The following is an 11088-nucleotide window of genomic DNA, read 5'->3' on the forward strand; positions in this document are numbered from 1 at the left end:
CGGCCATTCTCCCTCGGTTCCCATAACTGTCCCACATAAACAGCGCCCGCGGCCATTCTCCCTCGGTTCCCACCGTTTACTTTCAAAAGGACAAACAGTCACACCACGAAAATCCCCTCACCCCACCCTCGGACCCCAGTGAAGATTGTGCTGGGTCCGTACTCTCTCCACCCAAGTCCTTCCTGCAGGTGCTGCAGCCTGCAGGTGAGCCAGGTGCCCCCACGACCGTAATAAAATGACTTATTTCCACTTGGTGTCTCGTGGTTTAAGTGCGGCTTTCCAACCAGAATGATACATGTGACCTGGGTTGCAGGAGACCACTCTGTCTCCTCCCACCTGGGGTGACAGCTGAGTTGAGATGGCACACACCCAGGACACGTGCATGGCCCAACCCTCTCGGCCCACTTGGGCCGCACCTGTGGGAGTTCTCCCGCGAGTTGGTGAAGCAGAGGACCCTCGAGAACCTTGTCGTCAGGAGCAGGTGTAGGACGGCCAGCGGCTTGGCGCTCAAGGTGCAGGGCACATAGTGGTGCTGCAGAGTGAGGATGCAGTGTTGACCGGGGGCTCCGCCCCAAGGACCTGCCCTGCCCCTGCCCCTGCAGCCCCCCACCGGCCCCACTCACCGCCAGCCCCTCGGGGAAGGCATACTTCCCGCCTGTATCCCCTGCCGTGTCGTCACCCGTGCCTTCGGGAGCCCTGCTCTCCAGCCCAGCAGAGAAGAGCTGGGGCTGGTAGAGGGCAAGCTGCTGCAGCTTCTCAGGATTCTGGGTCAGGGTAGCTGAGAAAAGCAGCTTCTGCAGAGGCATCTGAGGGGCCCAGGTGCTGTGAGAGACGTGGGGTGGTAGATCAGCAGCATGTAGGAAAACAGAGTAGGTGATGAGCAGGTGAGGGGCGTGAGGAGGACACAAGGCAGGTGAGAGGTTTGAGGAAGAGATGGGGCAGGTAAGCGGCATGCAGGGGGGACGGGACAGGTGAGGCGCACGCAGCGGGGAGAGGGCAGGTGAGGGGTGCGCAGGGGGGATGGGGCAGGTGAGGGGCATAAGGGAGAGACAGGGCAGGTGAGGAGCACACGGAGAACAGGGCAAGGGAGAGGCGCGCAGAGAAGATGGGACAGCTGAGGGGTGTGAGGAGTGACGGGGCAGGTGAGGAGTACACAAGGGTTGATGGGGCAGGTGAGGGGCGTGAGGGGGAGATGGGGTGGGTGACGGACACGGGTGATGGGGCAGGTGAGGGGTGCACACGGGGGGACAGGGCAGGTGAGGCGCACAAAGGGAGAACGGGGCAGGGGAGGGGAGTGCAGAGGAGATGGGGCAGGTGAGCGGTGTGAAGGGGAAACGGGGCAGGTGAGGGAGTGCGGGGGCCCCAGGAGCAGAGCAGGAGGCCTTACCGGTTGCTGTCCCCTACCCACCACTCTGGCCCTCCCGGGGGGAGATTCTGCAGCTTGGCGTTGAGCCCAGGGACGGGGGATCCCCGGCTGCCAACGTGTGCAGAAGCCCAGACCACACGAGGACAGGAAGGACCTCAGCCGGGGGGAGACAGTGGCGGGGGTACCTGGCAGCAGTCACGGCCCTCGGCAGCTCTCGCTGGAGCAGAGAACAAGGGTCTGTGGGGCCCTCACTCCGGAACACGGCTGCCACCACCCGCGGCAGCCAGGACTGGTGCATGCTGTCCACCATGCGGTCCGCCTCATCAACGACCTGAAGAGGCAAGACCAGGTGTGGTGGCCGAGGAAGACACGGAGCCCCGAGCCCCGAGCTGGGCTCAGCATCAGCCAACCTACCAGGAAGCGCAGCTGCTGCAGGCTGAAGCCGGCGGTCTGGTCGATGTGGTCCACCAGGCGGCCAGGGGTGGCCACCATGATGTCAGCCAGGCAGCGGTAGCCATCTGCCCTGTGGAGAGTACTGCTGAGCCCCAGAGCACCTTCCTGGGCCCCCTGTCCGACAGCAGATGCTTGTGCCCTGTACGTCCAGGTCACGAAGCTCCCCACAGCCCCACCAAGGAGCACACAGCCTACAGGACCTACGTTCTCTGGACGAGACTCTCCTGCTCCTTGGCCAGCGACTTCTGCCCAGTGACCAGGGCAACACGCAATGGCGTGGCGTCCGTGTAGATGTTGAACACTCTGCTCACCTAGAAAACAAGCAGTTTGCCACTGGCCTGGGCGAAGTTGCTGCCCCCACCCAGTAAAGAAACACCCCCAGGAGATCGGGCCACCTGAGGTCCCCGTACCTGCTGAGCCAGCTCCTTGGTGGGCAGCACGACCAGGGCCCGGACACGGCACACCACTCGGTGCAGCAGGGCCTGGCAGGGGGGAGAGCATTAGCAGAGCCTGGCTTCCAGTGCTTGGCCCAGCAGGGAAGGGAGGAGGGGGGTCCGCTTACTCACCTGGACCACAGGGATGACGAAGGCCAGTGTCTTCCCGCTGCCTGTCGGGGCCGACACACACAGGTCTCGGGGCCGGAAGCCCCCTCTCCCCACCAGAAAGCCCCCGGCTGTGCTCTCCAGCAGGGCAGGGATCACAGCTGCCTGGACTGGGCAAAGGCGAGACAGAGTCAGCGCACGGGACCAGCACAGGAGCCAACACCCCTCGTCCGTGTGGTCCACACCAACCATCAGAGAACACCAGGCACAAGTAGCAGGAGACCCTCAGAATCATGGGGCAAGACAGTGCTGGGTTCCGGGTCGGAAGCTCCTGAGCTGGGGCTTCGAGGTGCTTGGTGGTGACACGCTGCATGTGACGTCACCCCTTCCCAACGCCCAGGCTGCGGCCTCACCTGGGAAGTAGGACGAGATGCCCTGGGCCCGCAGCTTCCTCTGCAGGTCAGGGTGGACCTGAGGGATATCCTCAATAGGAATAAGGTGCTCAGTAACTTTCTTCCCCACCAGGCTCGGCTTGGCCAGCCACGTGGGCAGTAAAGGCTGGACCTGTCAGGAAATAGAGGCAAACCCAACAGGTGAACACCCCACAACACCCAAGTATGGACAAAGCACACAGAGACCAAGGCCTAGGCACTATGGTTCAACAGGCAGACAGAAAGGAACACCAGAGAAGACCCCGGCTCCCACTCTCAGCCCACCCCCATAGAGTCTAAACCAAAACTCTAAAGATACACCTAAAATATATCAATCTCCTAGACGTTATCTTCCTACCACATCTACAGCAAAACCCCCAATAGAACATGGCCTAGTACTGCCTACTCCTCTGGCTTTATTGTCTGTGCCTCAACCACACCTGCCTTGTTCTTACGGCTCAATCCTATCCCAAGTCTCCCCCAGGCACGTCCTCGGCCAAAACACGGCACCAAATCCTAACCTAAGCAGCCTCTGATATCAGATCGAAGTCTCATAAAAGTCTCACACACACCTCTATGTACTTTTCTGGTAAAACCTTCACTGTTTTCCCCATTCTGATCCCCCCCCAGAACCTTCCTCGTATGCTTACTTATTTCTTCTTTACTAAACCCCATGTGGCTGAAATCTTTTCAAGTCAGCTCGCCGTCCGGGCCCACCTGAACCACCATCGGAGCGCTCACCTTCGGCGCCTTCCTCCTCTCGAAGCCCCCAAGCACCAGGGCGTGGGCTGGGGGTGTAGATGCTTTTTCCTGGGGGCCTCCATGTGGGGCCTCTGCCGCCTCCTCCCCTATCTTCGCCTCGCCGCCCACGTTGCTCTCCCCCGGCGCCTCGTCGCTGCTCTCTACTCGGCAGAAACAGGGCCACAGCAGCTCGTCAACCCCGCACCCGGCCCCGGGTCTCCTAAAGGAGCGACCCGCTTGGGCGGCACCTCCCCCAAGCCCAGACCCAACTGGACCCCACCTGCGTCCAGGTCCCCGCCGACCGCTTTCCGCCGCTTCCTCCGCGGTGTATCTGGACTCCCCGGCGCCGCGCTGCTCCCGTGCCGTCGCCGCCGCGGCCGCCGCCGCCGCTTCCCCGCCGCCTCCTCGGTCGCCGATGGAGGCGCAGGCTCCTGCTGCCGTCGTTGCTGCTGCCGCTCTCGGGCCCGGCTCTGCAGCTTCTCCAGCAGTGCGCGGGCCCGGCTGTCCGTCTCGGCCTCCACTTGCGCCGGCCCCGCCGCCTCGGGCCCGGGGTACCGAGCGACGTAGAAGAGCGCCATGGCGAGCAGGACTGCACGAGACTAACCGCTCGGCGCCGGTGTGACGTTGCGGGCGGGCAGCAATGACGTAACGAGGCTCGACGTCACGGGCGCGCCGGCGGTGGTGCGGAGTCCCGCCTGTTCCTCGTGGGGCGACGGTGGCGGTAGCGGCAGCGACAGCATGGAGCGGGATCGCGGCCCCGGGGGCGCGGGCCGGGTGCTGGGCCGCCTGCTGGAGGCGGTGCTGGCGAGCCGCGGCGAGGCCAACGCCGTATTCGACATCTTGGCGGCGCTGCAGGTGCGTCCCCGCGAAGACAGGGTCCACGGGCGGTCGGGGGGCTTGGAGTCTGGCGGGGGTCGCGGGCTGCAGGTCCCGGCTTTGGAGGCCTGGCACCGATTGTGAACAGAGATGAGGGTTGCATCGGTTCTGGTGGCTGTCGAATCCGGGGCAGTCACCAAAAGAGGGTATTGCTCGCGTCTGGCAGGGCTCTGATTGGACTGTCTTCCTGGGGGTTTAACGGAGATGGGACTTGAGGGTCAGGTTGGGAAGTGTGTGAGGTCACGCCAGGGTCACGGTTGTGTAAGGGGGCTGGAGTCCTGAAGTGGGAAGGGAGCGGGGTGGGTCCAAGGGCAGGTAGTCACGGTTTGGCGTCTCCCTGCAGTCTGAGGACCCGGAGGAGATCCAGGAAGCGGTTCGCATATGCAGCCGCCTGTTCGGGGCTTTGCTGGAGCGGGGAGAGCTGTTTGTGGGCCGGCTGCCCTCTGAGGAGGCAGTCATGACAGGTGAGTTCCCAAGGAGTCTGCCCATACAGAGGAAGGCTGTGCCACCGCTAGATGAGTACCCCAAAGCCCCGTTTAGGACTCGGTGTGAGGGGAAACCAAGATCATGTGGGAAAGGGATTATTGATTATTCTGCTGGGGCGGGTGGTGGTGGGGGCGGCGGCGTGGGTGTGGGTGCAAACTCAGTAGTCCTGCCAACCAAAAAAAAAACAAACCCGTTGCCAGCGAGTTGATTCTAACTCATAGTCATCCTGTAGGACAGAGTAGAACTGCCCCATAGAATTTCCAAGGAGTCGCTGGTGGATTCGAACTGCCAACTTTTTGGTTAGCAGCCGAGCTCTTAACCACTGCACCACCAGGGCTCCAGTGGTCCTGCAGCCAGGTTCAAACATACATTTTGAAACGCGTATCTTCTTGTGATTTGTACCACCTATGTGACTCAATGCTGTTTAACAGATTGCATGTAGCATTTAAAATTGGAGCTACGTGTCGCAGTCCTTAGAACATCCAGATCTTGGGGCCCAGTGAGGGGAAGGGAGATCTGCCCTGGGGAGCTTGGCTGGGACAGTCCCAGCATAGGAGCTGCTCTCCTGGTTTGCAGGGCCGGGGTAGCCCCCGAGAATGGCTGGTCTTGCCCCAGGAGACCTGTTTCCACTCTTGTTTCCTGGGTTGAGCTTGTAGAGGCCCCAGGGGTCGGGGGGGTGGGCTGGGCTCCAACCTGACTGGACCGGGCTGCCTGGTGCATGGGCCTCATGCAGCTAACCTCATGGCGCACCTGCAGGGTCCCAGGGAGCCACGCACAAGTACAAGGTGTGGATGCGGCACCGCTATCACAGCTGCTGCAACCGCCTGGGCGAGCTTCTGGCCCACCCCTCCTTCCAGGTGAAGGTGAGTCTTGGGGCCACTGGGCTCCACACAGCAGAGGCTAGGCCTATGGAGCGGGCACACTCTTCCCATGCCTGTCTAAGGGCGCACACTTCCTCTGGCTGGTGTTCTGGCAGGGAGCCAGGCCGCCTATCTGAACTCAAAGGCATGGCACACGTGGACATAAACGCAAAAACATGGTGTGTGGAGGTGGCCAGCCCTTGTCCGTGGCTAGTGGGAGAGGATGTTACAGCTGATAATCATGCACGGTGGCTGAGTAGAGGTGTGCATCCCAGCTGTCACTTCCTAGCTTTGACCTTGGGCAGGTACCTCAGCTTCCTCACCTCCACTGTGTGACTCAGTAGCCCTACCCGGCTGAGCCACGTGAAAGCGGGCCACTATAGCGTGTGTATGTGTGGCACCCACGTGGCACGCTAGTCACTGCCATGTGTGCCCGTGCAGGTCAGGGTGTTCACATGGAGCCTGTGCTGGCAGTGTTCTGTCCACAGGGTGGTCTGCAGCGATGGGAGCAGGCTGGCTAGCGTTCTTAACAACTTCATCAAGACGCAGTTCACATGCTGTTACGACTCATTCGCTCAGAGCATACAGTTCAGCGTTCTTAGTCCCTCAGCGACGGCACTGTTCTATGTCCTCACCAGCAGGGAACGAGAGTTCCTGTTTCTCCATATCCTCACTGACACTTGTGGTTGATGTCTTTTTTCTTTACAGCCAAATCATCCACTTCTAAGAGTTAGGGAGATGTCACACGAAAATCCTGATTTCCAGTTTCTCATGAAAAAAGCAGGTGCTCTCCTAATCCTGGGCCCACTTCCGTGCATGGCAGTGGGCTGGCTGGAGGGAAGAGCCTGTGCCCCTTTAGGTGGGCGTATCTTGTCCAGTTTGCCATACTCCCTACCACTCCCTGTTGCTTCACATGTGCCTGGGCTGTGAAAGCATTAAGTTTGCAACCTTGGTGTCAGATCTGGAAGGTGGGTCAGGGTACCCACTGTCTGCTGGGCCCCTGCTCTGTGCCACATGCCGTGATGGCCTCTCATACCTGCATTTCCACAACCATCCCTGAGGCCCATGGTGGCGTTCCCAGTAAACAGGAGACGGGAGAGAGGTCAGGCAGCCCCCATGCCGGGCCCTGTTCTGAGCATGGTGCGTGTGCCACCTTCACGAGGTGGACATCGTCAGCACCGTTTTATGGGCGAGGACAGAGAGCACAGGTAGTGGGACCCGCTGTCATCTTTGGCTGGTGTCAGTAGAGTGAGGATCCCCCCACACACACACACCTCCTGACCCAGCTCTGGGCCTGCTCGTGAGGGGCCCCCAGCCGGGACTGGCCCTCAGGCCTGGTCTATAGGGGCGTGATGTGTGGTCGGGGTCATCGCAGCCAGCTCACCCCCTCTCCTCCCAGGAGCTGGCCCTTGGTACACTCATGAAGTTTGTGCAGCTGGAAGGCTCACACCCCCTGGAGAAACCCAAGTGGGAGGGCAACTATCTGTTCCCCCGAGAGCTCTTCAAGGTGAGGGGCTGTGGAGGGGAGGGGGCAGGGCCTTCCAGCACAGGGGCCCCGCAGAGCCGACAGCCCGCCCCACTGCCCTGGGGGTGCACTCACTCCTGTCCCCGCACCAGCTGGTGATGGAAGGCCTGCTCTCGCTGGAGGAGGACCGCGCCCTGCTCCTCTCCCAGCTCCAGGAGTACCTGGAGTATGACGACATCCGCTACCATACGATGCAGGCGGCTGTGGGGGTCATGGCTAGGGTGACTGACGGACAAGCTGAGGTGAGCCAGCTGGCATCTCCCCAGGCTGGGCAGCAGGACGGGCAGGCAACAGGGCGGGCGGCCTCCAGGGGCTCAGACAGGCTACCACAGGTGCCCCTCACCTTCTGGAACAACGCCTTCACGCTGCTGTCTGCCGTGAGCCTGCCTCGCCAGGAGGGCAGCACCCCGAGCTTCTACGTGAAGCACACAGGTGAGTGGCCGGGTGGATGGGGCATCCCGGGTCCCTGTCCCAGGGAACAGCCAGGGAAAGGGGCACCCCAGGTCCCTGTCCCAGGGAAAAGCTGCAGGGGAGGGGAAGGGGCATCCCAGGTCCCCATCCCGGGGAGCAGCTGGGAAAAGGGGTGCTCCGGGTTCCTCAGGCAGACACCCCTCCTTGCAGAGCCATCAGACAAGTGGAAGGTGGCACATCTGAAGGTGAGACACTCCCACGTGCAGGCGGCCTGCATAGGTGCACCTGAACAAAGTGCTTGCTGGGCGGGACCTGCTCTCCCGGCACTTGAGTCAGGGCCCAGCCAAGAAAGGCACCACGTCCCTGCGTTCCAGGACGAAGCTGCTGTCCAGGTCACTGCCAGGCACAGCGAGCCAGGGTGGAGGACTGTGGGAGCTGCAGCTGGGCAGGTTGTTTGAGGCAAGCATTTGCTGACAGCCTCACAGCAGAAGTTGTGGGCCAGGAGGCACCTTGCCGAGGCCCCCAGGTGCTTCAGGAAAGCAGGGGCTTCACTTCTTTCTCACTGAGCACCTCTCTGTCTGTGAGAGGCCCTAAACCTGCAGGCTCCGCGGGGGCTCCCGAGGGCAGAGGAAGGGCACAGACAGCGGGAGGGGGTGCTGGTGTTCGTCCCGCCAGGAGCCCAGGCCTAGGGAGTCAGCCAGCTGGGCCCGGGTGAGGTGGGCATGGCAGGCGGAGTGTCCTCACCCCACCACGCCCTCTGCAGGAGCATAGGAAGGCCTTCCAGCTCATGTGGCTCAGCTTCCTCAAGCACAAGGTAGGCCCGGGCCTGGCGGGCTGGGGGAGGCTGGTGGGCAGCAGGCGCCCCAGGTCTGTGAGGGGTGGGGTGGACCGCAACCCAGCCTGCCTGTGCCCCCAGCTGCCTGTCAGCCTCTACAAGAAGGTGCTAGTGATCATGCACGATTCTATCCTGCCGCACCTGGCCCAGCCCACTCTCATGATGGACTTCCTCACCAGTGCCTACGACATCGGTGAGCAGGCGCCTGCTGTCCCTCGGCTCTGCGGCCTGTGCAGGGGAGGGGGCGGCTGCGGGCAGCCTTCTGAGGACACAGGGATGTGGGGGCTCACCCCACGGACTCTTGCTCATTGTGGGGTGCTGGGGCATCTCTAGACAGAGACTCGGGGTGCCAGCCGGCATCGCCCAGGCCCTGAGGGGCAGCAGAGTCTCAGGACCTTGTGTCTCCTCAGGGGGCGCCATCAGCCTCTTGGCCCTGAACGGACTTTTCATCCTGATCCATAAGCACAACCTGTGAGTGCTGGCTGGGTGCGTGCTTCTCTGCCCACTGTACCCCATGTCCCTCCCTACCTGGGGGCCTTTCGGGAAATGTGGGGTCGGTTGGGAAGAGAACAGGAGGAAAGACCGCAGCCACGGGGGTCGGTGGTCCCCTGGGCCTGCCTCATCATGACACCCCATCCCCAGGGAGTATCCTGACTTCTACCGGAAGCTCTACAGTCTCCTAGAGCCGTCTGTCTTCCATGTCAAATACCGAGCCCGCTTCTTCCACTTGGCTGACCTATTCCTGTCTTCCTCGTGAGCACTGGCCCAGGGATGCCCAGGGATGCCCTGGGGGGCAGGCTGATGGGTGGGTGTCCTTGGCCGTCCTTCAGGGAGATGTGGGGATAGGAAGGGGGTGGCCCCACAGGGACAGGGACCCAGGAGATGCAGCAGAGGACCACTTGCAGGGGCACCTTCCACCCTCCAGCCCTGGGGTGGGACGGGGTTGGTGTGCAGAGCCACGGGCCTCACGGCGTCCTGCCTCCTCCCGCCCCCAGCCACCTCCCGGCCTATCTGGTGGCCGCCTTTGCCAAGCGCCTGTCCCGCCTGGCACTGACGGCGCCCCCCGAGGCCCTGCTCATGGTCCTGCCCTTCATCTGCAACCTGCTGCGCCGGCACCCTGCCTGCCGTGTCCTCGTCCACCGCCCCCAGGGCCCTGGTGAGTGGGGGCAGCAGTCAGAAAGGGGCAAGGATTTGGGGGTGAGCCGGCACAGACCAGGTCTGGACCTTGTTCCCAGAGCTGGACGCAGACCCCTATGACCCCGGAGAGCAGGACCCCGCCAGGAGCTGCGCTCTCGACAGCTCACTGTGGGAGCTGCAGGTGAGGCCTCACCACTTGGCCCTCGCTCCCCCAACGCCCAACAGGCCCCCACCCCATCCCACCCCGGCCACTCCCCATTCCTGGAACGCTGTTCCTGAACTTTGCTCCCCTCCCCCAGCTGTGTTGAAGATGCGGTGACTGCCCTGAGTGCCTGCCTCTCACTCCCCACTTTTCTGGGGCAGATGAGGCCCTGAGAGGGACAGTCAAGGCACTCACTAGTCCCCCCGTCCCCAGGCCCTGCAGAAGCACTACCACCCTGAGGTGTCCAAGGCTGCCAGTGTCATCAACCAGGCACTGTGTGTCCCCGAGGCCAGCATTGCATCACTGCTTGAGCTCACACCCTATGAGGTGAAGGGTGCAGGGGGCTGTGGGGAGTGCGCTGAAGCAGCATGGGGGGAGTGGAGAGTGGGCTGAAGGGGCACAGGGGAGTGGGGAGTGGACTGAAGGGGGAGTGGACTGAAGGGGCACGGGAGTGGGGAGTGGACTGAAGGGGCACAGGGGAGTGGGGAGTGGGCTGAGGGGGCACTGGGATCCCCGCCTGAGAGCCAGCCACCTGCTTTCCAGGTCTTTGAGAGGGACCTGAAAAAGAAGGTTCCGGAGCAAGTGCCACTGGAGTTCATCCCAGCTGTGGGCCTGCTGGGCCGCCAGGAGGACCTCTGTGCCCAGTACTTCTCACTCAGCTGACCCCCTCCTCAAATAAATGTTTTTTCTAGAATTGTGACTCTGGTGTGGGGTGGGCAGTGGGGGGCTGGCTCTCACCTGCTCTTCCCCTGGGAGCCCACGTGGCTCTCCTTCCTGGGACAGAGCTTGGCCACATGCCCATGTTGCAACTGGAGCCTCTTCCTTCGTATGTGCCTGGGAGGGTGACAGTCACCCGTGGGCACCACCCCTCAGTGTGCTGGGACCCTCACGGTCCCAGTGGTCCATGAGACCTCACCTCAGCTGAGGGAGGTCACAGGGGGTATGGCCAGGGGTCAGCTCAGCGTGTCTTCCATCACAGCCAGAGGCAGTAAGCCTGTGGGTTTCCAGGAGGGCCTCCCGCTCTTACCAGGGTGTCAGGTGTTCCATAGCAGCACGATCCCGAGGCTCCTTTTTAAAATCTTGTTCCTTAAAAGCAAGAGTAAAGACAGGTGAACGGTGGGGCCGTGGGCTTCGTAGATGGTGAAAGAAATCAGGTGTTGGGAGTGCCAGGTAGATGATGATAGCGGTCAGCTGAGAGGGGTGCCACAGAAAGCAGAGGGGTC

General features: G+C 62.2%; 2 protein-coding genes across 3 annotated transcripts in view; one reads left to right on the forward strand and one right to left on the reverse strand.

The window, feature by feature from the left end:
- Positions 1-4188, reverse strand: part of DDX51 (DEAD-box helicase 51) — a 6693-nt gene extending 2505 nt beyond the window's left edge. For both annotated transcript variants that reach the window (XM_023739281.1, XM_023739280.1), the window contains exons 1-10: positions 3814-4188; positions 3534-3694; positions 2775-2925; positions 2386-2531; positions 2230-2301; positions 2024-2130; positions 1781-1889; positions 1552-1697; positions 624-822; positions 417-532 (exon numbers count right to left, since the gene is read on the reverse strand). In XM_023739281.1, coding sequence (XP_023595049.1) covers positions 417-532; positions 624-822; positions 1552-1697; positions 1781-1889; positions 2024-2130; positions 2230-2301; positions 2386-2531; positions 2775-2925; positions 3534-3694; positions 3814-4111 — 1505 coding nt within the window. In that variant the 5' untranslated portion in view covers positions 4112-4188. The remainder of the gene's footprint in view (positions 1-416; positions 533-623; positions 823-1551; positions 1698-1780; positions 1890-2023; positions 2131-2229; positions 2302-2385; positions 2532-2774; positions 2926-3533; positions 3695-3813) is intronic.
- NOC4L (nucleolar complex associated 4 homolog) lies at positions 4173-10528 on the forward strand. The gene is made up of 15 exons (XM_004385013.2): positions 4173-4388; positions 4753-4873; positions 5652-5758; positions 7155-7262; positions 7373-7522; positions 7613-7712; positions 7902-7936; positions 8455-8505; positions 8608-8719; positions 8937-8997; positions 9169-9279; positions 9522-9682; positions 9762-9844; positions 10079-10192; positions 10409-10528. The coding sequence occupies exons 1-15, from the start codon at positions 4272-4274 to the stop codon at positions 10526-10528; spliced, it is 1551 nt and encodes a 516-aa protein (XP_004385070.1). The 5' UTR covers positions 4173-4271.
- Positions 10529-11088: the final 560 nt, after the last annotated feature.

This window comes from Trichechus manatus, unplaced genomic scaffold (genome assembly GCF_000243295.1).
Source record: "Trichechus manatus latirostris isolate Lorelei unplaced genomic scaffold, TriManLat1.0 scaffold00131, whole genome shotgun sequence".
Lineage (NCBI taxonomy): Eukaryota > Metazoa > Chordata > Mammalia > Sirenia > Trichechidae > Trichechus > Trichechus manatus.